This window comes from Ranitomeya variabilis, chromosome 1 (assembly GCF_051348905.1).
Source record: "Ranitomeya variabilis isolate aRanVar5 chromosome 1, aRanVar5.hap1, whole genome shotgun sequence".
In the NCBI taxonomy this organism is placed as follows: domain Eukaryota; kingdom Metazoa; phylum Chordata; class Amphibia; order Anura; family Dendrobatidae; genus Ranitomeya; species Ranitomeya variabilis.
Window position 1 is genome coordinate 775,883,350 of NC_135232.1, and position 23,574 is coordinate 775,906,923.

The 23,574-nt window shown below is 43.9% G+C and overlaps 2 protein-coding genes across 7 annotated transcripts in view; one reads left to right on the top strand and one right to left on the bottom strand.

Annotated features, from left to right (window-relative positions):
- Window positions 1-6,185: 6,185 nt before the first annotated feature.
- LOC143784124 (protein mono-ADP-ribosyltransferase PARP14-like) overlaps window positions 6,186-23,574 on the bottom strand; it is a 96,241-nt gene continuing 78,852 nt past the window's right edge. For 2 of the 6 annotated variants that reach the window (XM_077272008.1, XM_077271968.1), the window contains exons 9-13: window positions 20,913-20,972; window positions 20,366-20,542; window positions 18,399-18,592; window positions 15,536-17,613; window positions 6,186-7,688 (exon numbers count right to left, since the gene is read on the bottom strand). In XM_077272008.1, the coding sequence (XP_077128123.1) occupies window positions 18,426-18,592; window positions 20,366-20,542; window positions 20,913-20,972 (404 nt within the window). In that variant the 3' untranslated portion in view covers window positions 6,186-7,688; window positions 15,536-17,613; window positions 18,399-18,425. Of the gene's footprint in view, window positions 7,689-13,803; window positions 17,614-18,398; window positions 18,593-20,365; window positions 20,543-20,912; window positions 20,973-23,574 lie in introns of those variants that run through there. The other 4 variants (XM_077271988.1, XM_077271977.1, XM_077271974.1 and 1 more) reach the window with 4 other exon arrangements.
- LOC143767255 (zinc finger BED domain-containing protein 5-like) lies at window positions 10,769-13,695 on the top strand. The gene has a single exon (XM_077255500.1). The coding sequence runs from the start codon at window positions 11,661-11,663 to the stop codon at window positions 13,467-13,469; it is 1,809 nt and encodes a 602-aa protein (XP_077111615.1). The 5' UTR covers window positions 10,769-11,660; the 3' UTR covers window positions 13,470-13,695.

Sequence of the window (23,574 nt, forward strand, 5' to 3'; positions counted from 1 at the left end):
CATCTGGATGCTTTTGGCTGAACGGTGGCATTATGCCCACCACTCAGCCTGACATCTAGATACAGCGGAGCTTTAAGCTGATGACCGGAGATAGTTGGGTCACGTGCACTGCAGTTCTCGCGGTCAGCTCATCGCGAGAACTGCAGTGTATGTGAACTTCCGGCTGAAACAAGGTAAGACATTATTTAAATTAGTACATATGCGTAGTAAGCTGGGTTCCTGCACTTAATTTGCTTGTGACTAAGAAGATAATGCGGTTTTACCGCATCTAATTAAACTCTATGGGTAATTAGCTCTGTGGAGATGGAACGTCTCAGCAACATAAATAGACATGCTGCGGTATGGAAAGACGCGCCACATGTCTATTTACGCAGGTGAGCCGCGAGCATCTCTGAATGCATAGTCGGCATGGGATTTCTTGAAATCCCATCCACTATGCTGTATCACCTGGGAACATACCCTAAGGCTGTATTTTTCACAATTTTATGTTACACAAGCTCTGTGCACACACACAGACTGCTTTTTCAGTGGCACGCATCTCTATCCCGTGTAGCTCTTCTCCCACTCTCTGCTACTATTGCCAGCCTGTGCATATGTACAAACAGGGCTGGAACAAAGGAAGAGACATCAGGGCCTCCATCCATTCTAACTGTCCTGCAGAATCTTGAAGCGTAGGCTCTTTGCCTTCCAGAACAGGAGCTCAAGAACGGCTTGAGAATTCTAACTGCTGCCTGTCAGATTTACGACAGGAGGCAGCACAGTGAGATTACAAGCAGTGTTTAAGTTATCCAATTCTCAGGGCTGTTTTGTCAGTGCAGGTTGTCTCTTCAGAGAGGATGAGGACTAGAACTCTAGTGCCACCTATTGGAAGTAGCAATCCTAACAGTCAATGTATACCCTTTAACGAGCCTTGTCACATGACTTAGGATAAAAGCCAAATCAGAATTTCAATTTGCAGACACTGTGTTTCGGGGTACTGCCCCTCGTCAGTGCAAAGTGGAGATCTGGTTTGGCTGAGTGAGAGGCGTCTGACCGGGATCCAAGAAGTATCGTTTCTCCTTGCGGAGAGTGACATGTTAAAGCGAACCTGTCACCCCCAAAATCGATGGTGAGGTAAGCTCACCGTCATCAGGGGCTTATCTACAGCATTCTGTAATGCTGTAGATAAGCCCCCGATGTATCCTGAAAGATGAGAAAAACACGTTAGATTATACTCACCCATGGGCGATCCCGCTGCGATGGGCGTCTCAAGGTCCGGTACGGCGCCTCCCATATTCATTCCATGATGTCCTCTTCTGGTCTTCGCGCCGCTACTCCAGCGCAGGCGTACTTTGTCCTGTTGAGGGCAGAGCAAAGTACTGCAGTGTGCAGGCGCCGTTAAGGTCAGAGGCCGGGCGCCTGCGCACTGCAGTACTTTGCTCTGCCCTCAACAGGACAAAGTACGCCTGCGCCGAAGCCGCGGAGACCAGAAGAGGACGTCATGGAATGAAGATGGGAGGCGCCGGAGCGGACCTGAGACTCCCATTTGACCGCGGACCAGCAGCGGGACCGCCCAGGTGAGTATATTATAACCTCTTTTTCTCCTCTTTCAGGTAACATCGGGGGCTTATCTACAGCATTACAGAATGCTGTAGATAAGCCCCTGATGACGGTGAGCTTACCTCACCATCGATTTTGGGGGTAACAGGTTCCCTTTAAGCATGTCGAAGTGAGGACACTTAAAGCTGCAATGCTCCTCTGGGAAATATGCAAATTGTCTCTTCAGAGAGGAAGAGGACTAGAACTCTAGTGCCACCTATTGGAAGTAGCAATCCTAACAGTCAATGTCGACCCTTTAACGAGCCTTGTCACATAACTTGGGATAAAAGCCAAACCAGAATCTCAATTTGCAGACACTGTGTTTCGGGGTACTGCCCCTCGTCAGTGCAAAGTGGAGATCTGGTGTGGCTGAGTGAGAGGCATCTGACCGGGATCCAAGAAGTATCTTTGTCAGTGCAGGATCAGGTGTCTCATCCACACACCACACAGACCCTTGAGCTAGGAACTCCAGGATCACAGGCACTGCTGCCCCCTGTCATCACTGCTGTGATGAATGGAGAGTGGACTGGTCTCTGAGCCTATCCTCACTTCACAGGAACAGGTATATTAAAATATGTACTGTACTATATAAATGCCCATTTATAATACATAAAGGTATACCAGGGGCTTGCGCACTTGATACGTGCCGTGTCATGACTCTGTTCAGGTCGTGCTGTTTTGAAAACTGGGGCTACATTCTGACTTTGACCATGACCCAAGATGTTGTGTAGCCCCCAGTCTATTTGCTGTTGCTAGTCATACCATTCATACAAGTGATTCACATTGTGACACCTAGGAGTACTCCATAATGACGTTGCCGCTCCAAAGTGAACTTCAGTTAGCCAAGAGGACTTGGAGCCTGTGCCATGTATGTCCCTGAGATGCCTATCTCCTCCTCCCTTCTCCCTGGGGACCTCTCCTGCGCGGCTCCATCAGTCACCTCAGAAGGGCCACCCACCCTGCCTGTATATGATTATCAGTCCTTGGAGCGTTATCGCTGTGTTATGTATGGCATTATATAGGACTGTTATCTGTTACATTATCTGTGCAGCGTTACACTTTTCTTTGCGTTTTAAGGGGTAGTAGCCTCAAAACATGGTCGTGGATCTTTTCTGACCTAAGCAAGGCTCCTTGTGCTGGCTATGGAAGGCACAAGCTACATAAACTGAAAGGGAGTGTGTCACCCCCTGGGAGGTGTATAACCTATTAATATGGGCATACAGGTGATAGAAATGTTACACTAGTCCTACCTGTATGCCCTTATTAATAGTTTATACACGTCCCAGGGGTGACAGATTGCCTTTAACGGAAAAAATTAACTGGAGTAGAAGTTGGTATGCATGAAAAATATTAGCACATGTTCACACTGGCCATTAAACAGACAAAACCTAAGCTAGAAACAAAATAAACCTATACCCTGCTGTAAGTAAATAAGTAAAAGCAATAGTGCATATAAATAATATTGGGTATTTAGCAAAGAAAAATACCTTTTTGATTTAAAAAAAAAAAAGCAAGCATAAAAGCCATCCCACCAGCAACAAAACAAGGTGTACCCAAATCGGGATGGTCCTAACCTCTAATATTTAAAAACATGTTTCCATGTGTCAGTGACGTCAGCGTGAATAGTGGTCGAGCGGGACCGGGTCCCACATATGGATACCCAGCAAAAGGGAAGCTATATAAACGTGTTGTCCAGCTCCAAGAAAGGGAGGTCACACCATACCTGCACTAAGTGCAGAAACCTGAAACTCAAAGGGGTGGTCAGGAGGCAACGCATTTTTCTCCCAACACCCTATCTAATTAATCCAAGAATCTGAGCTATTTTCTAACATACTCGCTTTGGAAATTCCCTACCGTTTCCTAGCTACACTAACTGCTTTTGTATTTTTTCCCCCTATTTCCTGTCTGATGACAATTTGTTTGAGTATCCTAACACATGCTGGTATACTAAAAGGAATAATCATCAGTGGGGCAGAGGCTGCTATCACTGTCACAGCCCCTGCCCCCTCCCTGACATGAAGCTGTCCCCGAGTGTCTCAGCCCCCCAACCTGCGCTGTCTCCCTCAGTGCCCTGTGCGACGAGCGCAGCATCCACTCTGTTGTCTGCTTAGATTAATAGAATAGAAGCCGGCAGTAGAGCGCTGGACTGGTGGTATACACAAAGTGGTCAGTCGTGTGGGTGGGTTATACAGAGCTCAGCATTCAGAAAGCATATGGGTAACAGATGAAGCACTGAGCAGACTAGGAAGTGACACATCGCTGGAATTTGGATCTCTGTCCCTATATCATGCTGCTCTCAGATGGAGAAGCAGAAACCTGAGGACAGATTCCCTTTTAAGCATAGCGACACCCCTTATGGGGTCTGTGTACTTTGAGAACAAAATGGGATTTCCACAGGCTTGCGCTCGTTCTTCCCCCGCTCACTGAACCCAGCTGTACTGGGAAAGCTTAAGCAGGGCTGGGGAACCATATTTACTCATCTCTACTCCAATGGCATTTGGCTGTGTTCGGCGAATATTGCAAATACAATATTCGCTGGCGATCGTAATGCGAATATTGAAAAATTTGTTCAACTTTATTTAGGACTTCTTTTGGGGGCCGCACCAATCCGCCTGCAAAGTCCGGATCCCAATACTGGTGTTAGGATGTAATCATTCATTGCGTGCACCTCAGCGTCCAGTAGTGAACACTGCTTGCTCACAGAGCAAGAAGAAATTAAAGAGTCGGCGACCATCAAAACACAGCTGCCGGCACAGCTACTGCGGTCACCGGGAATCTGCCCGGGGGCCGAACAGAAGGTCATGGATGGCCCACATCCCGGAGGTTCCCCACCCTGACTTAAAGCATCAGGAAAAGGCTCTTTTAATCTATATCCCATTGACCCACGAAACATTAGGTGATTTTCAGAATTACTGGTCTTTTTGTTTTCTAGGGCTATTCTAGCTTACCTATAATTGATGCCATGCAATTTGAGTAGATATTTTTAACTCACTGGGTTCTCATTAAAACTTAGTTGTACCATGCTAAGAATGGAATGCAGTAGTGTTCAAAATAATAGCAGTGTGTTCAAAAACATGAGTTAATCACAAAGTCTATATACTAGTTTTTATTTCCATGCACTGAGAACATTGCACAATGTTTTCTAATTCAAAACATGAACAGAAATGTATATAATTTTTAATTACTTTACAGAAGATAAAAAATGACCATTGGGCTGTTCTAAAAAATAGCAGTGTCTGCATTTGTCTCTACAAACTCACAATGTGTTCTATTTCTTATGACAATTTAGCATTCCTGTGAATCACTAACCTAAAATTTAGTTATGTACCCACAGTTTTTTTAGAACTGCTTCACATCTGTGTTGCATAGAGTCATCCATCTTCTGGCATATGTCAACTGTTATTCCAGCCTAGGATACTTGGACTACATCCCACATTTTTTGGCATTTGTTGGCTTTGCCTCAGAAACGGAATTTTTTTATGTCACCCCACAAGTGTTCTGTCGGATTAAGGTCCGAGGATTGGGCTAGCCTTTCCATGACCTCAACTTAGTTGGATTGGAACCAAGATGTTGCTCGTTTACTGGTGTGTTTAGGGTCGTTGTCTTGTTGAAACACCCATTTCAAGGGCATATATTCTTCAGCGTAAGGCCGCATGACCTCTTCAAGTATTTTAATATATGCAAACTGGTCCATGATCCCTGGTATATGGTAAATAGGTCCGGCACCATAGTAAGAGAAACATGCCCATATCCTGATGCTTGCACCACCATGCTTCACTGTCTTCAGAGTGTACTGTGGCTTGAATACAGAGTTTGGGGGTCGTCTGACGAACTGTCCGTGGCCCTTGGGCCCAAAATAACAAGTTTACTTTCATCAGTCCACAAAATGTTTCTCCACTTCTCTTTAGGCCAGATGAAGTGCTCTTTGGCAAATTGTATCTGCTTCAGTACATGTCTTTTTTTTAGCGCAGGGACTTCTTGCTAAAAGATTAGCTTTACACAGTCTCTTCTAAAGGCCCCGTCTCACATAGCGAGATCGCTAGCGAGATCGCTGCTGAGTCACAAGTTTTGTGACGCAACAGCGACCTCAGTAGCGATCTCGCTATGTGTGACACGTACCAGCGACCAGGCCCCTGCTGTGAGATCGCTGGTCGTGTCGGAATGGCCTGGGCCGTTTTTTGGTCGTTGAGGTCCCGCTGACATCGCTGAATCAGTGTGTGTGACACCGATCCAGCGATGTCTTCACTGGTAACCAGGGTAAACATCGGGTTACTAAGCGCAGGGCCGCACTTAGTAACCCGATGTTTACCCTGGTTACCAGCGTAAATGTAAAAAAAAACAAACAGTACATACTCACCATCTGATGTCCGTCAGGTCCCTTGCCGTCTGCTTCCCACACTGACTGAGCACCGCAAAGTGAAAGTACAGCACAGCGGTGACGTCACCGCTGCGCTCTGCTCTCACTGTACGGCGGCACTCAGTCAGAGCGGGAAGCAGACGGCAAGGGACCTGACGGACATCAGATGGTGAGTATGTACTGTTTGTTTTTTTTGGTAACCAGGGTAAACATCGGGTTACTAAGCGGCCCTGCGCTTAGTAACCCGATGTTTACCCTGGTTACCCAGGTGCTGCAGGGGGACTTCGGCATCGTTGAAGACAGTTTCAACGATGCCGAAGTCGTTCCCCTGATCGTTGGTCGCTGGAGAGAGCTGTCTGTGTGACAGCTCCCCAGCGACCACACAGCGACTTACCAACGATCACGGCCAGGTCGTATCGCTGGTCGTGATCGTTGGTAAATCGCTATGTGTGACGGGGCCTTAACTGTCTCAGTCCTCACAGGTAACTTGACACTGTCTTTGATCATCCTGGAGCTGATCATTGGCTGAGCCTTTAAAATTGTAGCTATTCTTCTGTTTTCTTCCACGTTTTCTTCTTCAACCAGGGATTCAAGCTTGAGGAGGATAATTTGCATATTCCAGGTGCCTTCTGGGAAAAGCGAAGAGTCTCCCTCAGCAAGAAGATCGTTGGGTACAGCCGGGACCAGCTGCTTGGAAAGCATCACCAAATTTTTGCCTGTAGGACATTATTGCAAGAAAGCTTGGCTGAGTAAATTACACAAGAAGGAAAACACACAGCAAGTCAGCAGGATCTAGGAGCAACATGGCAGATGTGACAACCTACATGGTGAGCTGCAGCATGTGCTACATGTTCACAGATCGACCAGAAGAAGAATCCAATTTCACCTGTCAGAAGTGTAGACTAGTGGCCCTTTTAGAAGAAAAGGTGCGGGGTCTGGAAGAAAGAATAGCAACTTTGAAACTCATCAAAGAGAATGAAGACTTCCTAGACAGAACAGAAGCATCTCTACTGGTCACAGAAGGTGAAAAAAGTGTCAGAGAATCTCCAAAAGCAGATGAGTGGAAGCATGTGACCAAAAGAAGCAAGACGACCATGGAGAAATCACCAACCACACAACTGAAGAACCGATATCAAATCTTTGTAGAGGATGAAGATGGCACACCTAAGGATGAATCACTACCAGCAAGCAAAAAAGAAAAGGGCACACAGCAACAAGTGACAGCAAAAAGTACAGCCAAGAAGCAACGAAGAGTGGTGGTGGTGGGAGACTCACTACTGAGAGGCACAGAAGCAGCCATCTGCAGACCGGACATAACCGCAAGAGAAGTATGCTGCCTTCCAGGTGCGATGATCAAGGATGTGACCGATAGGATACCAAAGCTCTTCAGCTCCAAGGACGTCCACCCATTTCTTCTGATACTTGTTGGCACCAATGACACGGCAAGGAAGGACCTACCGACAATCTGCAAGGACTTTGAAGAGTTGGGGAAGAAAGTAAAGGAACTGGATGCACAGGTAGTTTTTTCTTCTATCCTTCCAGTAGACGGGCATGGCACCAGGTGATGGAACAGGATCCTTGATGCGAACAACTGGCTAAGACGATGCTGCAGACAACAAGGATTCGGATTCCTGGACCACGGTGTGAATTACTTGTACGATGGACTCCTCACCAAAGACGGACTACACCTCAACAAACCTGGGAAACACACATTCGCCAGAAGACTCGCTACACTCATCAGGAGAGCGTTAAACTAGAAGAAGAGGGGACGGGAAGAAAAACATTAGACTCGAACAAAGAAGACCCAGGAAAACATACTCAGAAGGGAGGTAAGAACATTTCTAAAACAATCCACAGCGAGGAGATTGGAACAAAACAAAATCCTCTAAACTGCATGCTTGCAAACGCCAGAAGCCTGACAAACAAGATGGAAGAACTAGAAGCAGAAATATCTACAGGTAACTTTGACATAGTGGGAATAACCGAGACATGGTTAGATGAAAGCTATGACTGGGCAGTTAACTTACAGGGTTACAGTCTGTTTAGAAAGGATCGTAAAAATCGGCGAGGAGGAGAGGTTTGTCTCTATGTAAAGTCTTGTCTAAAGTCCACTTTAAGGGAGGATATTAGCGAAGGGAATGAGGATGTCGAGTCCATATGGGTCGAAATTCATGGAGGGAAAAATGGTAACAAAATTCTCATTGGGGTCTGTTACAAACCCCCAAATATAACAGAAATCATGGAAAGTCTACTTCTAAAGCAGACAGATGAAGCTGCAACCCATTATGAGGTCCTGGTTATGGGGGACTTTAACTACCCGGATATTAACTGGGAAACAGAAACCTGTGAACCCCATAAAGCAGCGGTTCTCAACCTGGGGGTCGCGACCCCGAGGGGGGTCGAACGACCAAAACACAGGGGTCGCCACCTCTCTCACCTCCCCGTCCACCTTCCCCCGTATGCCTGGACTGCTAGCTTTACTTCCGGCATAGCTTTGGGATCCCCGCAGGAAAATGAATCGATCGCGCATCGGATCTAGGGAGATACCAACTTCCGACGTCCCCCCTTCTTGTTTGGTGCAGCCAGGACAGAGCCGGGATCTGTGGCACGTATCTGGCAACCAGGCAACGGAATCCAGGGATGCAGGAAGAACGCGGCTGCCGGCATCGGTAATCGGCTTGAAGGGCTGCGGAAGAGCACGCCATAAAGGAGCCGTTCGGTACCCAGCAGTGATCCGCCGCCATCACTGTGTTACAGTGTGCCCCCGGACAGACACCTCCCCCATCCCCTCCGGAGTAACAAGTAAGACTCCCAGACATTGGGAACCTACCAGTTATTGTTGTGGCTCAATAACTGGTCATTTAAAGCAGAATGTCCTATTTTATACTTTTAGGCCATGTTCACACAGTGCGTTTTTTACCGCGGAACCGCAGCGGTTTCGCCGCTGCGGTTCCGCAGCTTTTTTCCATGCAGGGTACAGTACAATGTACCCTATGGAAAACAGGAACCACTGTGCACATGATCCTGAATTTAAAAAAAAAAGCCGCGCTGAATAGCTGCGGGAAAAAAGAAGGAGCATGTCACTTCTTTGCCCGAAACAGCAGCGGTTCTGCACCCATAGACCTCCATTGTGAGGTCAAACCCGCAGTAAAACCCGCAGATCAAAAATATATCTGCAGGTTTTATTGCGGTTTGTGGTGCAGTGCGGGGAAGCGGCCGGAAGTGCTTGGGCGGAGACACATGGAGGCATACCGTCGCATGGGGATCGTGTCGGCCGTTTGATTGATTTGGTATGTGTGTGTGTGTATGTGTGTGTGTCTGTGTGTGTGTGTGTGCGTGCGTGTCCCCATGCGACGCTAGTGCCACCATTGTGCTAAGTCGCCGTATGGGACTACTACTCCCATCCGGTATTAGGATGGGAGAGTTGTCCCTGTGTCCGGCGACTTAGCACAGTTGTAAAGTTACACAAAACACCTACACACAATACACATACATGACACACAGTACATACAACATATAACACAGAGTATATACTCACCAACAGCACACTTGTAGGCGAAGCCCTCGATCCTCAAGGAAAAAATCACAAAATAAAAAATAAAATTCATACTCCCTGTCCGCAGAATCCATAAAACGAGTGTCCCACGCCGATCCCCTGCTCTCCGGCGATACACTGCCAGGAGCAAAGCTCCTAGCAGTGTATCGCGTACTGTTCCGGAGTTCAATGGCTCCGGCGTCTCGGTTAACGGCAGTACAGCTGCGTTGAACTTTCCCACGCAGCACTGCCGTTAAGCGAGAGTGCCGGGGTCAATGACCGCCGGTAAACTCGCTCGCGCATGCGCAGTGACACACCGACAGGAACTATGGCTCCTGTCAGTGTGTTGCTGCAGCCGTGGAGAGCAGACATATCTCTGGATGTGTCTGTTCTCCATGGAAGATCTTCGTGGGATACGTGATACGTGGCACTTAAATACGTGGCAATTAAATACGTGATACGTGTCACTTAAATACGTGATACGTGTCACTTAAATATGTGATACGTGGCACTGAAATACGTGGCACTGAAATACGTGGCACTGAAATACGTGGCACTTAAATACGTGATACGTGGCACTTAAATATGTGGCACTTAAATATGTGGCACTTAAATATGTGGCACTGAAATACGTGGCACTGAAATACGTGGCACTGAAATACGTGATACGTGGCACTGAAATACGTGGCACTGAAATACGTGGCACTTAAATACGTGATACGTGGCACTGAAATACGTGGCACTGAAATACGTGGCACTGAAATACGTGGCACTTAAATACGTGGCACTGAAATACGTGGCACTTAAATACGTGATACGTGGCACTGAAATACGTGGCACTTAAATACGTGGCACTGAAATACGTGGCACTGAAATACGTGATACGTGGCACTTAAATACGTGGCACTGAAATACGTGGCACTGAAATACGTGATACGTGGCACTTAAATACGTGGCACTGAAATACGTGGCCCTGAAATACGTGATACGTGGCACTGAAATACGTGGCACTGAAATACGTGGCACTGAAATACGTGGCACTGAAATACATGATACGTGGCACTGAAATACGTGGCACTGAAATATGTGGCACTTAAATACGTGATACGTGGCACTGAAATACGTGGCACTTAAATACGTGGCACTGAAATACGTGGCACTGAAATACGTGATACGTGGCACTTAAATACGTGGCCCTGAAATACGTGGCCCTGAAATACGTGGCATTTAAATACGTGGCACTGAAATACGTGATACGTGGCACTGAAATACGTGGCACTTAATAGCTGGATAGAGCTGGATCCGCGGGCTGTGATCTGGCCTACGCTCAGCACTCTGCGGAGCGCTGTCATTCAAAACACGTCCACTCATTTTGGTGTTTAGTCCCAAAATGGAGGATGGAAGAAGAAAAGGGTTGGACAAGGAAATGACATAATTTCTTTTTTTTTTTTCCCCCACTGCAGTTAAAGCTTTATTTGTGTCAAACACAAGACAATCTGCAGAGAAAACTGCATAAAAAACCGCACTAAAAACCGCATCAAAAAATGCATCAAAAACGCACCAAAAACGCACCTGCGTTTTCTGCCAAGAGCTGCGGTTTTTAGTCCTGAAAAAAAAGGATTGAAATCAGGAACGTGTGAACATACCCTTATGCACTGACTGTGGGCTAGGGGGGAACTGGATGAATCTGGACTCTGGAGGGAGGCTTTCTATGAAAAATGTGCCCAGGAGCTGAGGGATGGAGCTTGCTGACCCAGCTATAGGAAACCTAAAAGAAGTGACAAATGGAGAATTATCCCTGTAATAAGGAAGGATGTCTAATTAAGGGGGGGGGACGCTCCACAATCCATAACATCGCATTACGTGTGTCCGGCGCCGGACACACGTAATGCGATGTTATGGATTGTGGAGCTGCCAAGAAGATTATAAAGATGAATTTCTGAGCATTCCTGAGGATGAAGAAGATAAGAAAAGATGTATAAGGATGCTATTCACTGCACCCACAAGGTAATGGCAGCAGCTTCATAGGGTCAAAGGGGGTGACAGGTGCGCTTTAAGCATGTGAATACGGCCCCCTGGTCATAGTAACAGGTGTGTAATAGAAAACAACACAGGGAATAGTAAATAATAGGAAACTAACAAGCTCTTTAGACGCGACCATCTTTTATTTTTTTTTTAGGAAACCGTCTCATGACAATGAATCGTGTAGAAAAGAATATTAAGAAAAGAAAATACACTGAGGATTTCTTGCAGTATGGTTTTACCTCCATAATTTCAGCAGGAATTGAGAAACCACAATGTGTTATTTGTACTGAAGTTCTCTCAGCTGAATCTATGAAGCCGAACAAACTAAAACGGCATTTTGATAGCAAGCATCCACTCTTTGCTAGCAAGGATATCAGCTATTTTAGAAGCAAAGCTGATGGACTCAAGAAATCTAGATTTGACACTGGTGGCCAGTACCATAAACACAATGTAGCAGCTGTTGAAGCGTCATATTTGGTGGCACTCAGAATTGCCAGAGCTATGAAACCTCACACCATTGGTGAGGATTTACTGTTGCCAGCTGCAAAAGACATAGTTCGAGTGATAATTGGAAATGAATATGTTCAGAAATTGAATGCGATTTCCTTATCTAATGACACTGTCCGCAGAAGAATAGAGGACATGTCTGCTGATATTCTTGATCAGGTGATCCAGGAAATTAAATCTGCACCACTACCAATATTCAGTATCCAGCTTGACGAATCTACAGACGTGGCAAACTGTGCACAGTTGTTGGTTTACGCAAGGTATATTAATGATGGCGACTTTAAAGATGAGTTTCTTTTTTGCAAACCGCTTGAAACAACAACAACTGCACATGATATTTTTGATGCAGTTGGTTCTTTTCTAAAAGCGCATAACATCTCCTGGGAAAAGGTTTGCGGTGTATGCACAGATGGTGCTCCTGCTATGCTAGGATGTCGCTCAGGATTTCAGCGTTTGGTACAAAATGAATCGCCAAAAGCAATCGGAACACACTGTATGATACATCGCCAAATATTAGCGACTAAGACACTGCCGCAAGATTTACAAGAAGTAATGAAAAGCGTCATAACATGTGTCAATTTTGTTAAGTCGAGCGCCTTAAACAGTCGGCTGTTTTGCCAACTGTGCAACGATCTAGATGCGCCAAACAATGCTCTGTTATTTCACACTGAAGTCAGATGGTTGTCAAGAGGAAAAGTTTTAAAACGTGTCTTTGAGCTTCGTGAGGAACTGAAAACGTTTTTTAATCAGAAAGCAAGACCGCAATTCGAAGCATTGTTTAGCGATAAAACTGAGCTGCAGAAAATAGCTTACTTGGTGGACATCTTTGTCATCTTGAATGACTTAAATTTATCACTGCAAGGACCAAATGCAACGTGCCTCGATTTGTCTGAAAAAATGAGATCATTCCAAATGAAACTTCAGCTTTGGAAAGATAAATTGGATAAAAATTTTTTTTACATGTTTCCTACATTATCTGCCTTCTTTGAGGAACATGACATTGAGCCAGACAACAAAATTATGATGATATCTTCTGTGAAAGAACATTTGCACATGTTTTCAGAGGAAATTTCATCATACTTTCCTAATCTACCTGACACCCCATTTGCACTTGCCAGAAGTCCATTCACAGTGAAAGTTGAAGATGTTCCGGAGACAGCGCAAGAAGAGTTCATCGACCTAATTAACAATGATGCAGCGAGAACAGATTTCTCTACAATGCCACTGACAAAATTCTGGATTAAGAGTTTACAGTTATATCCTATTCTGTCTGAGACTGTGCTGCGCCTTCTTCTTCCTTTTCCAACAACATATCTTTGCGAAACAGGGTTTTCCAGATTGCTGGTAATCAAGTCTAAATACCGAAGTAGACTTGTTGTGGAAAATGATCTTCGCTGTGCCCTTGCAAAGACTGCCCCAAGAATTTCTGAATTGGTAAGCAAGAAGCAACCACAACCATCTCACTGAATTTGGCAGCATACTGTAGCAAAATATTGCACTGTTGTTTACTGTTATATTTAAACCCATGGTATGCCATGGTGAAATGTTATTTATTGGAATTCGTAATAAATATTTCTCAACATATAATTGTTTTTGTGATTATTTATTATGTTTGATTTGTAGCAATGAGAATACATAATGCATATCAGATATTTACATTCCGAATCATAACTAATAAAATTACAGTTTTAAAGTAGCCACCAAAATTATTTTTTTGGGTTGGGGGTCACCGCAACATGAGGAACTGTATTGCGGGGTCACGGCATTAGAAAGGTTGAGAACCACTGCCATAAAGGCAACAGGTTTCTGCTAATAACCAAGAAAAATTATCTTTCACAATTGGTGCAGAATCCAACCAGAGGAGCAGCACTTTTAGACCTAATACTATCTAATAGACCTGACAGAATAACAAATCTGCAGGTGGTCAGGCATCTAGGAAATAGCGACCACAATATTGTACAGTTTCACCTGTCTTTCACTAGGGGGACTTGTCAGGGAGTCACAAAAACACTGAACTTTAGGAAGGCAAGGTTTGACCAGCTTAGAGATGCCCTTAATCTGGTAGACTGGGACAATATCCTCAGAAATAAGAATACAGATAATAAATGGAAAATGTTTAAGAACATCCTAAATAGGCACTGTAAGCGGTTTATACCTTGTGGGAATAAAAGGACTAGAAATAGGAAAAACCCAATGTGGCTAAACAAAGAAGTAAGACAGGCAATTAACAGTAAAAAGAAAGCATTTGCACTACTAAAGCAGGACGGCACCATTGAAGCTCTAAAAAACTATAGGGAGAAAAATACTTTATCTAAAAAACTAATTAAAGCTGCCAAAAAGGAAACAGAGAAGCACATTGCTAAGGAGAGTAAAACTAATCCCAAACTGTTCTTCAACTATATCAATAGTAAAAGAATAAAAACTGAAAATGTAGGCCCCTTAAAAAATAGTGAGGAAAGAATGGTTGTAGATGACGAGGAAAAAGCTAACATATTAAACACCTTCTTCTCCACGGTATTCACGGTGGAAAATGAAATGCTAAGTGAAATCCCAAGAAACAATGAAAACCCTATATTAAGGGTCACCAATCTAACCCAAGAAGAGGTGCGAAACCGGCTAAATAAGATTAAAATAGATAAATCTCTGGGCCCGGATGGCATACACCCACGAGTACTAAGAGAACTAAGTAATGTAATAGATAAACCATTATTTCTTATTTTTAGGGACTCTATAGCGACGGGGTCTGTTCCGCAGGACTGGCGCATAGCAAATGTGGTGCCAATATTCAAAAAGGGCTCTAAAAGTGAACCTGGAAATTATAGGCCAGTAAGTCTAACCTCTACTGTTGGTAAAATATTTGAAGGGTTTTTGAAGGATGTTATTCTGGATTATCTCAATGAGAATAACTGTTTAACTCCATATCAGCATTGGTTTATGAGAAATCGCTCCTGTCAAACCAATCTAATCAGTTTTTATGAAGAGGTAAGCTATAGGCTGGACCACGGTGAGTCATTGGACGAGGTATATCTCGATTTTTCCAAAGCGTTTGATACCGTGCCACACAAGAGGTTGGTACACAAAATGAGAATGCTTGGTCTGGGGGAAAATGTGTGTAAATGGGTTAGTAACTGGCTTAGTTATAGAAAGGAGAGGGTGGTTATAAATGGTATAGTCTCCAACTGGGTCGCTGTGACCAGTGGGGTACCGCAGGGGTCGGTATTGGGACCTGTTCTCTTCAACATATTCATTAATGATCTGGTAGAAGGTTTACACAGTAAAATATTGATATTTGCAGATGATACAAAACTATGTAAAGCAGTTAATACAAGAGAAGATGGTATTCTGCTACAGATGGATCTGGATAAGTTGGAAACTTGGGCTGAAAGGTGGCAGATGAGGTTTAACAATCATAAATGTAAGGTTATACACATGGGAAGAAGGAATCAATATCACCATTACACACTGAACGGGAAACCACTGGGTAAATCTGACAGGGAGAAGGACTTGGGGATCCTAGTTAATGATAAACTTACCTGGAGCAGCCAGTGCCAGGCAGCAGCTGCCAAGGCAAACAGGATCATGGGGAGCATTAAAAGAGGTCTGGATACACATGATGAGAGCATTATACTGCCTCTGTACAAATCCCTAGTTAGACCGCACATGGAGTACTGTGTCCAGTTTTGGGCACCGGTGCTCAGGAAGGATATAATGGAACTAGAGAGAGTACAAAGGAGGGCAACAAAATTAATAAAGGGGATGGGAGAACTACAATACCCAGATAGATTAGCGAAATTAGGATTATTTAGTCTAGAAAAAAGACGACTGAGGGGCGATTTAATAACCATGTATAAGTATATAAGGGGACAATACAAATATCTCGCTGAGGATCTGTTTATACCAAGGAAGGTGACGGGCACAAGGGGGCATTCTTTGCGTCTGGAGGAGAGAAGGTTTTTCCACCAACATAGAAGAGGATTCTTTACTGTTAGGGCAGTGAGAATCTGGAATTGCTTGCCTGAGGAGGTGGTGATGGCGAACTCAGTCGAGGGGTTCAAGAGAGGCCTGGATGTCTTCCTGGAGCAGAACAATATTGTATCATACAATTATTAGGTTCTGTAGAAGGATGTAGATCTGGGGATTTATTATGATGGAATATAGGCTGAACTGGATGGACAAATGTCTTTTTTCGGCCTTACTAACTATGTTACTATGTATTTCTCATTAACCTGTTCTCACCATTGTTCTAGTGTAAAACACCTCAATAAATCGCAACATTTTTGTGCGGTTTCCACCAGGTTAGGTCAGCGCCTCAAAAAAGTGGCGGCGCAATGACGTAACAGGGCATGGCCACAGTGACCCATCTAGTTCCTGGAAAGTTATGGTGGCATAACTTTTGTCTGAAATGTAATCCAGTCCTTTACTTGAGTGCTTCTCTGACAAAGGGTCATGACACTTGTACAATGCATTCAATTTATTAAGTGGCTTGTGCATCTTAAGTGACGGGGCCATTGGAGAAAGATGAGACTTATTCATTGACTAGCATATGCAACGTCAGTCTGAAATCACATCCCTACTATAGGAAGCCATATATATGGCTGGATGGGCACTAGAAGCATGCCAAGACATTAGAACTGCTTCTTCCAAGTGCATTGACATGCCCCGAGTGCACTTCCAGACTGATTTACATATGGTTTCTACAAAAGATTTCTTATGACTGGCACATTGGAGCTCTACAAGGAAAATATTAATTTTGTTTTGGGAAAATACTTAAAACCATTCCACTACTTCTATATGTAAAAATATGCCGACAGGTTGCCTTTCACTACTGGCAGTCGTGTATTTTATCATTGTAAATTTCCTCAACCTGTGGGGTTTTGGCTGATGTTTAGTTATTTAACCCAAAATTAAGAGAATAGAGGGGATTTAGTAGTTTACAGAACATGATTTTTTGCTTCAGCTAAATACACTGCAAGTCTCCGAAAATACAACACATATGTTTAGTTTTTGTTGAGGGTTATGTAGAGATGAATGAATATGTTCGGCTCCCTCCTTATTCGGCAAGCTATAGCGCTTACCGAATAAGCTGCAGAGGGAACCTGGAGCGCGCCGCCTGATTAGGTGCATGTGTCGCGGCTGTCTCACAGTCACAACACATGCATGGAGAGCCTGTGTGCACATTTGTACCTGGTCAAACTCCTACATCAGAAGTAAAAAAAATATCGAATGCCAGTAATACAAATATGGAATACTTAGAGGCACATATGTTTAGATAATGGTCTCCTGGCTTTTCGTAGTCTTGACCACGCTGTTCGTTTCTTTCTTGTGGTGGGCTATGAATTTAGCCTGTATGGTATATAGTTCCCTTACTTCCAACATGTGTAAATCAGAAACTTACAAAAGGCAATGGTGGAAAGATATTAAACATCACAAAACTTAAAATGTTGAATTCAGTTTTCTGTCCCCTGCCCATGAGAGACAACTGTGTATGACAAGGTTCGGTCAGTGCAGACTTTCTCATAGCTGACGCAACCTGATGAGTCTTGAGTTCCACCAACGATATGGTTTATTAGTCCTGGCACGAACATGGTGAGGGATTTCTTAAATAATGAACCTGTAAAAAGAAATCACATACAATCACTTCTTCCCATATAATTTCCCAAAAAAAACTAAAATAATTGTTTTCATTATTAATATAACAAATATTGATTCTCACATAAAAATGATGACTCCACCAAGATTTATGATTCTCGAAAGATTCTGTTACATACAAGGTTTCCATTGTTATGTAGAGGGCCAGCCAGCAAGGAAGATGAACACTGCTTGTTCAGTTCCTGCATGCAATTAGTGTCACAGTCCTAACCTGTCCATCACATGGTTGATAATACTACATTGTTCCTGGTGAGGAAGTACATGGTGGATTGACAACAGCTCATCTTTGGAGGATACTAAAGCCCAGCCCAGGACAATCATCTTATTGCTGGGCTCACTTGAGTTGTCTTCCAAGAAAAAAAAACTTCATGATTTAATTGAAAAAAAATCTTATCTACTCCCACCTCATTAAAATGATTTTAGATAGATTTTTTAAATTAGTAATAACCCTTTAATGTTTTTCTTTGTAGCAAAAATATCTTGTAATTCTAACTTTTTCAGACCACTAATTGCTGAGGGTCTAACCTTTGGGATTCCCAGCAGTACAATAGGAGCAGGGCCCTAGCTTGAATGGTTGTGCACGTGCTCAGTCTACACTTCTTTCATTGTCTATAGGATACAGTGTTCTGCTATTTCCCATAGACAATGAGTGACGTTAAGGTCTAGCATGTGCACCTCTACTCCATTCAAGACGGGGGTCCATTCTTGAGATGGCTATGGTAGTATGAACGGTTTGTTTTTACTCACCCATACAAATGAAACTTTATTCATCCATCAGATGAAATGTTTTCTGAGCTCAGCACAGAAAGTATGGTAAATATACGGCTTGTATGTAATGAGCCGCACACAGGACAGGCATGTGAGATTTGGATTCTTTACAACAGGTAAGATGCCTTTCATCATTTCATTGGCTACAGCCTCAGGACGTAACTTGCATTCACCTGTAACGACAAAAATAAAGAAATAAAAATCACATCATGGTAGAGTTTCAAATGACTCTTGACACAGAGGGAGTAGATGACCTACATGGCAGCATCTGCCATAAGGTGGCATGACCCGCCAGTCGTTACACTGGCTGCCCATTCATTACAGGATACAATTCAAAGTTCTTGTTCTCACCCACAAAGCTCTCCACAGTGCGGCACCCCCTTACATCTCCTCCCTCAGTTCTGTCTATCGGCCTAACCGACCGCTGCGCTCTGCAAACGACTTTCGACTAACCTCTGCACTAATCTGTACCTCCCACTCCCGACTCCAAGACTTCTCCCGTGCTGCGCCAATCCTCTGAAATGCTCTACCCCAAGATATTAGGACCATCCACAACTTGCATAGTTTTAGGCGCTCGCTCAAAACACATTTGTTCAGAGCGGCCTACCACATTAACTAATCAAAGTCATTTTATGTTTGTGTGTGTAGCCCATTCACTATCTCCATCTACCCCCCACCCCCTGAAGATGGCTGGACCATCATTGTAAATACACACCTGTACTTTGTATCTCCCCACCTCATTGTAGATTGTAAGCTCTCACGAGCAGGGTCGTTTTATTTTGCTTTATTATTGTATTGTTAACATTGTTACCTATGACTGTTGTGTTTGAAACTGTTAAACTGTAAAGCGCTGCGGAATATGTTGGCGCTATATAAATAAAGATTATTTTTATTATTATTATTATGACCCATCTCTGTGGTCACCTTCCTGATTATTGCAGGGCTGGCTAATGCATCCTTTCCCATTTGTATCTAGCAAATTATTGTACAAAAATGTTCTGCAGGTGAGGTTACTCTAGTCTGTTCAGGCCATAAATAAAGCTTCATCCAACATCAATCAGAGATAACGAAGGCAAGTCATTGGATGAAATTGTTGGTTGCTGTCAAGATCTTTGTGTCTGATTAATGTTGCATTCCTTTGGCCAATCTTTGGTGTCATACACCTATTAGACACCAATATATAGCACTATAGAAAGGTCTTATCTGTTCATATTGGGGAGCAATGCCATTTTTCTTTTCGCTTAAGGTGACAAATGCTAAAACCAGAGAAAAGATAGCGGCCCAACAACAGTTGATGGGTATAAAGTATCACAGATGAAGACATTCCTCTAACTTGGTCAAGGAAAATATTTTTTTTGACTATTTTAAGTCTTGCCATTTGCATGATTCCCCAATATTGGAAAAGCATTGGTGACTACTATGGTAAAATTCAGATCAAAATGCTATAGTCCCATGCAGCAAGTCTGTGCAGTCTTGGTGCAACTCCCAACGATATTGCCAAGTTACTAAATCTGATGGTCTCCTCCAGAAAGTTCTCTATTATGATACAGCATGTAGAGGATACAAAAAAAAGGGATGTTTCGGCCACAAAAGGCCTTTTACAAGCCACATACAAAAGGAACGCATGTGCCTTGGATTTTTCAGATTTATGTAAAAATTCAGAACAGTGTGATGTATAACTGTGAAATGTATGCAATATGATTCTGGGTCCTTATTTCTAAGCCAAAGATTGAAGAGTGGCTACAAGTAGCACCTCTTTCCCTGAACGACCCCCGATGTCCATGAATTACAGAGAACATGCATGTCTATGTGCCAGTTTTAATGCTTTATTTCCCCTGGCAGCGCTGTAGAAGAATTACATAAGCTGTACAGGACTGCAAAGCATAAGGAAAAGAAGGAACACCATCAATGCCACCTCAATGTGCATAGTCAAAAAGCAATCTTACCTGTCCCAAAAGCCGGCATAGCCACAGAGTTCAGTCCCATGTGTTCACATTTGTCTAGGATTTCTTTCATTAGAGGAGAGATGCTTTTTAGGTTACTATTACAGTTACAGTGCAGAATCCATGTACACGGCAGAGGACCCGCTGTAGTCATTACCAACTTCTCTCCAGAGTTATGACCTGAAATTGGAACAGAAACATGATGAGACGTTTTTATGATGGAATTATCCAAGGAACAAAGATGAATACTAAAGATGGAGAAAATTGGTTTATTATTTTTTAATTTAATTAATTAAGGTGTATTAATTTTCACAACTATTGGTAGAGGTACACCGAAAATTCTCACAAGCTGCAGCAATAACTGCCTGATGGCCTAAAAATAGGGGGTTTGGTCAGGGTTATTTTTTTCATCGTCTCACCCATTCTCACTCATTCTCATTTAAACACAATTATGATTGATTTTCTTGATTATAATTGGAGTATTCTTATATCAAAGCTGCAGTAAATAATTTAATTAGAAATAACATGGCGCGCTCAGTAGCATACCTACCTCTTTGGACTTTCCTAACAATGTCAGCTCCAGCTGCTGTAAATATGCTTCTAGCTACGGCTGTGGGAGTGAACGAAGATACATAAGATAAGTAATATGAACCAAGCTGATAACCTCTGTAATCAACAGTTATATAAGTTCGTTAGGATGGAACAGATAATCGGAGCAACCAGCATATAATGTATTGTTTGACACAAATTAAGTTGTACAGTATATTTTTACATTCTTGGTTGATGGATGGTGCGATCAATGAAAACTCACATCAAAAGTACATGCAACCAAGCCACCCATACCTCATCTGCAATCCCAATTACCCGCACCCCAAATTCCATTGGGGAGAATAATGTAACTTAAAGGGAACCTGTCAGCATAAAGCCATTCCACTTCTGGGGTTCATAGTATGACTGTATAGTCTTGTCCCCCATTACAAATGATATGTTGTAGAGATCTGATGTGTCAGTCATGAGAAAAGTAGCGTAGGTATAATTTTTATTGAGGTGAAGCAGCAATCTATCTCGCTTTAGAGAAACCCAGTGCCCTCTCACTGATCGGTCAGATTGCAGCTGCCTAGTAGAATCTATGAAGATCGCACAAGGGTGGAACTAGTAATATGGTGTGAAGCACAGAGAGGGCACTTTTACTATGTGAAGGAACACAGGGGGATCTATTCCTGTTTTTGAGTACAATGGGGGCATAAATACTATGTGGTGGTACTTGATTGATTTTTAATTGTGTCATAAAGATCATTATCTTTTGCAATGCAAAAATGTCCTTTCCTCCCAACCATCACTCATCAATGCACTTTACATTCTGATCAGCCACAAGTGCACAAACATATTTCACGTTCCCCACATAGCGAGTGGGTCTATGTACTTTCAGATGCCACGGCTGAATTTCAGTTCCGGTCCAGCCCTGCGTGAGACTACGGTAGGCAGTAGTGGCATTTCTTTGGACCAAATCACAACCGAATGTTGTAATGTCTGTTATGGCCAATGCTTGTGGAAGATGCCAAAGCGAGGTAGTCGTGGGTGAGCTTCGGTCCCCATACGCTCTGGCATCCTTACAGACAAGGTGTGTCCCAGTCCCGATGTGCTGCTGAGTATGTTGTGCTTTCCACTTACTTCTGGCCTGCAGGCCTCTTCTGACTCCAAGAATCCTTCTTCTGGAACCAGGGCAGCAAATAACCCAGGGGACTTGTGGTTCATAAAAAACAAACTTTTACTTTGTGAATGGCAGTCTGTACTGTATTTACAGGCAGATGCAAAGGATAAGGCCCAATGGGTTGTCATCTTTCCCATAGGTACCGGATACAACTTTAGCCCTGGTTCTTGGTATAGGTGACATGTCCCTCTGTTTGGCTTTCCCATTTCCTTACACGTCAGTTATGGCTCCGTAATCCTGTGCCCTGCGAGTCACCACAATCTGAACCTCTTCCTCCCTTCTATGGGAACTGCATTCATTGATCTTCTGCTCAGGCAAGTCGCTGTGACCGCCGATGTGCACACCAATAAATGTGCTCTTCCTACTTCCTCCCTGCATAGTCATCACTAGGAACATGGTGATTACTATGCAGGGAGAAAGTGGGGAGAGCACCTTATCGGCACGCACACCGGAGGTCTCTGGATCGGAAGTTGCTGACGCCTGCGTAGAAGATCCCTGAATGCAGTGCCCACAGAAAGGAGGATGAGATATGTATTCCTGAGGGAGTGCAGGGTGCAGATGTGGGATTTCGGGGCCGTAACTGGCGCTGATGGGAGGCAAGCCTTATAATGAAGACAGGAGGCAGCGATTTCTTACAGCACTGCACGTCCCGGAGCCTGGAAGAAATCATTAACATAAAGAGAGAATATAAGATTTCTCGGCAACAAGACCATTAATATGAGGCATACAGGTAGCACTAGTGAAACATTTTTGTTACCTGTATGCCCATATTAATAGGTCCTATATGTCCTGGGGAGTGACAGATTTCCTTATACAAATACGAGACTGCTGCGAAACACCCTCATTTGCATATTAAATAAAGTAGATTTAACTTTATAGCACCAATAAAAACTATTCTATACGAATATGCCCCCTAATCCCCATTCTAAAGCGTCAGCCTCCCCCAAATCCCAAACCTGCATAGCACCAGCCTCCCCTGTTCTCCAGTATATAGCAGATAGAGCCTCCCCTGTTCACCAGTTTATAGCAGCACCAGCCTCCTCTGTTCACCAGTATATAGCAGCTCGCGCCTCCCTGTTCACCAGTATATGGCAGCGCCAGCCTCCCCTATTCACCAGTATATAGCAGCACCAGCCTCCCCTGTTCACCAGTATGCAGCAACACCAGCCTCCCCTGTTCCCCAGGATATAGCACCAGCCTCCCCTGTTCACCAGTATATAGCAGCTCCAGCCTCCTCTCATCAGGATATAGCAGCTCCAACCTCCCCTGTTCCCCAGTATACAGCACCAGCCTCCTCTCACCAGTATACAGCACAGCCTCCCGTCACCAGTCTCCTCTCACCAGTATACAGCACAGCCTCCCCTGTGACCAGCCTCCTCTCACCAGTATACAGCACAGCCTCCCCTATCACCAGCCTCTTCTCACCAGTATACAGCACAGCCTCCTGTGACCAGCCTCCTCTCACCAGTATACAGCACAGCCTCCCCTATCACCAGCCTCT

Bases quoted from the DNA above. Each gene is read 5' to 3' on its own strand.
- LOC143767255 (XM_077255500.1), top strand. From the start codon at position 11,661: ATGACAATGAATCGTGTAGAAAAGAATATTAAGAAAAGAAAATACACT.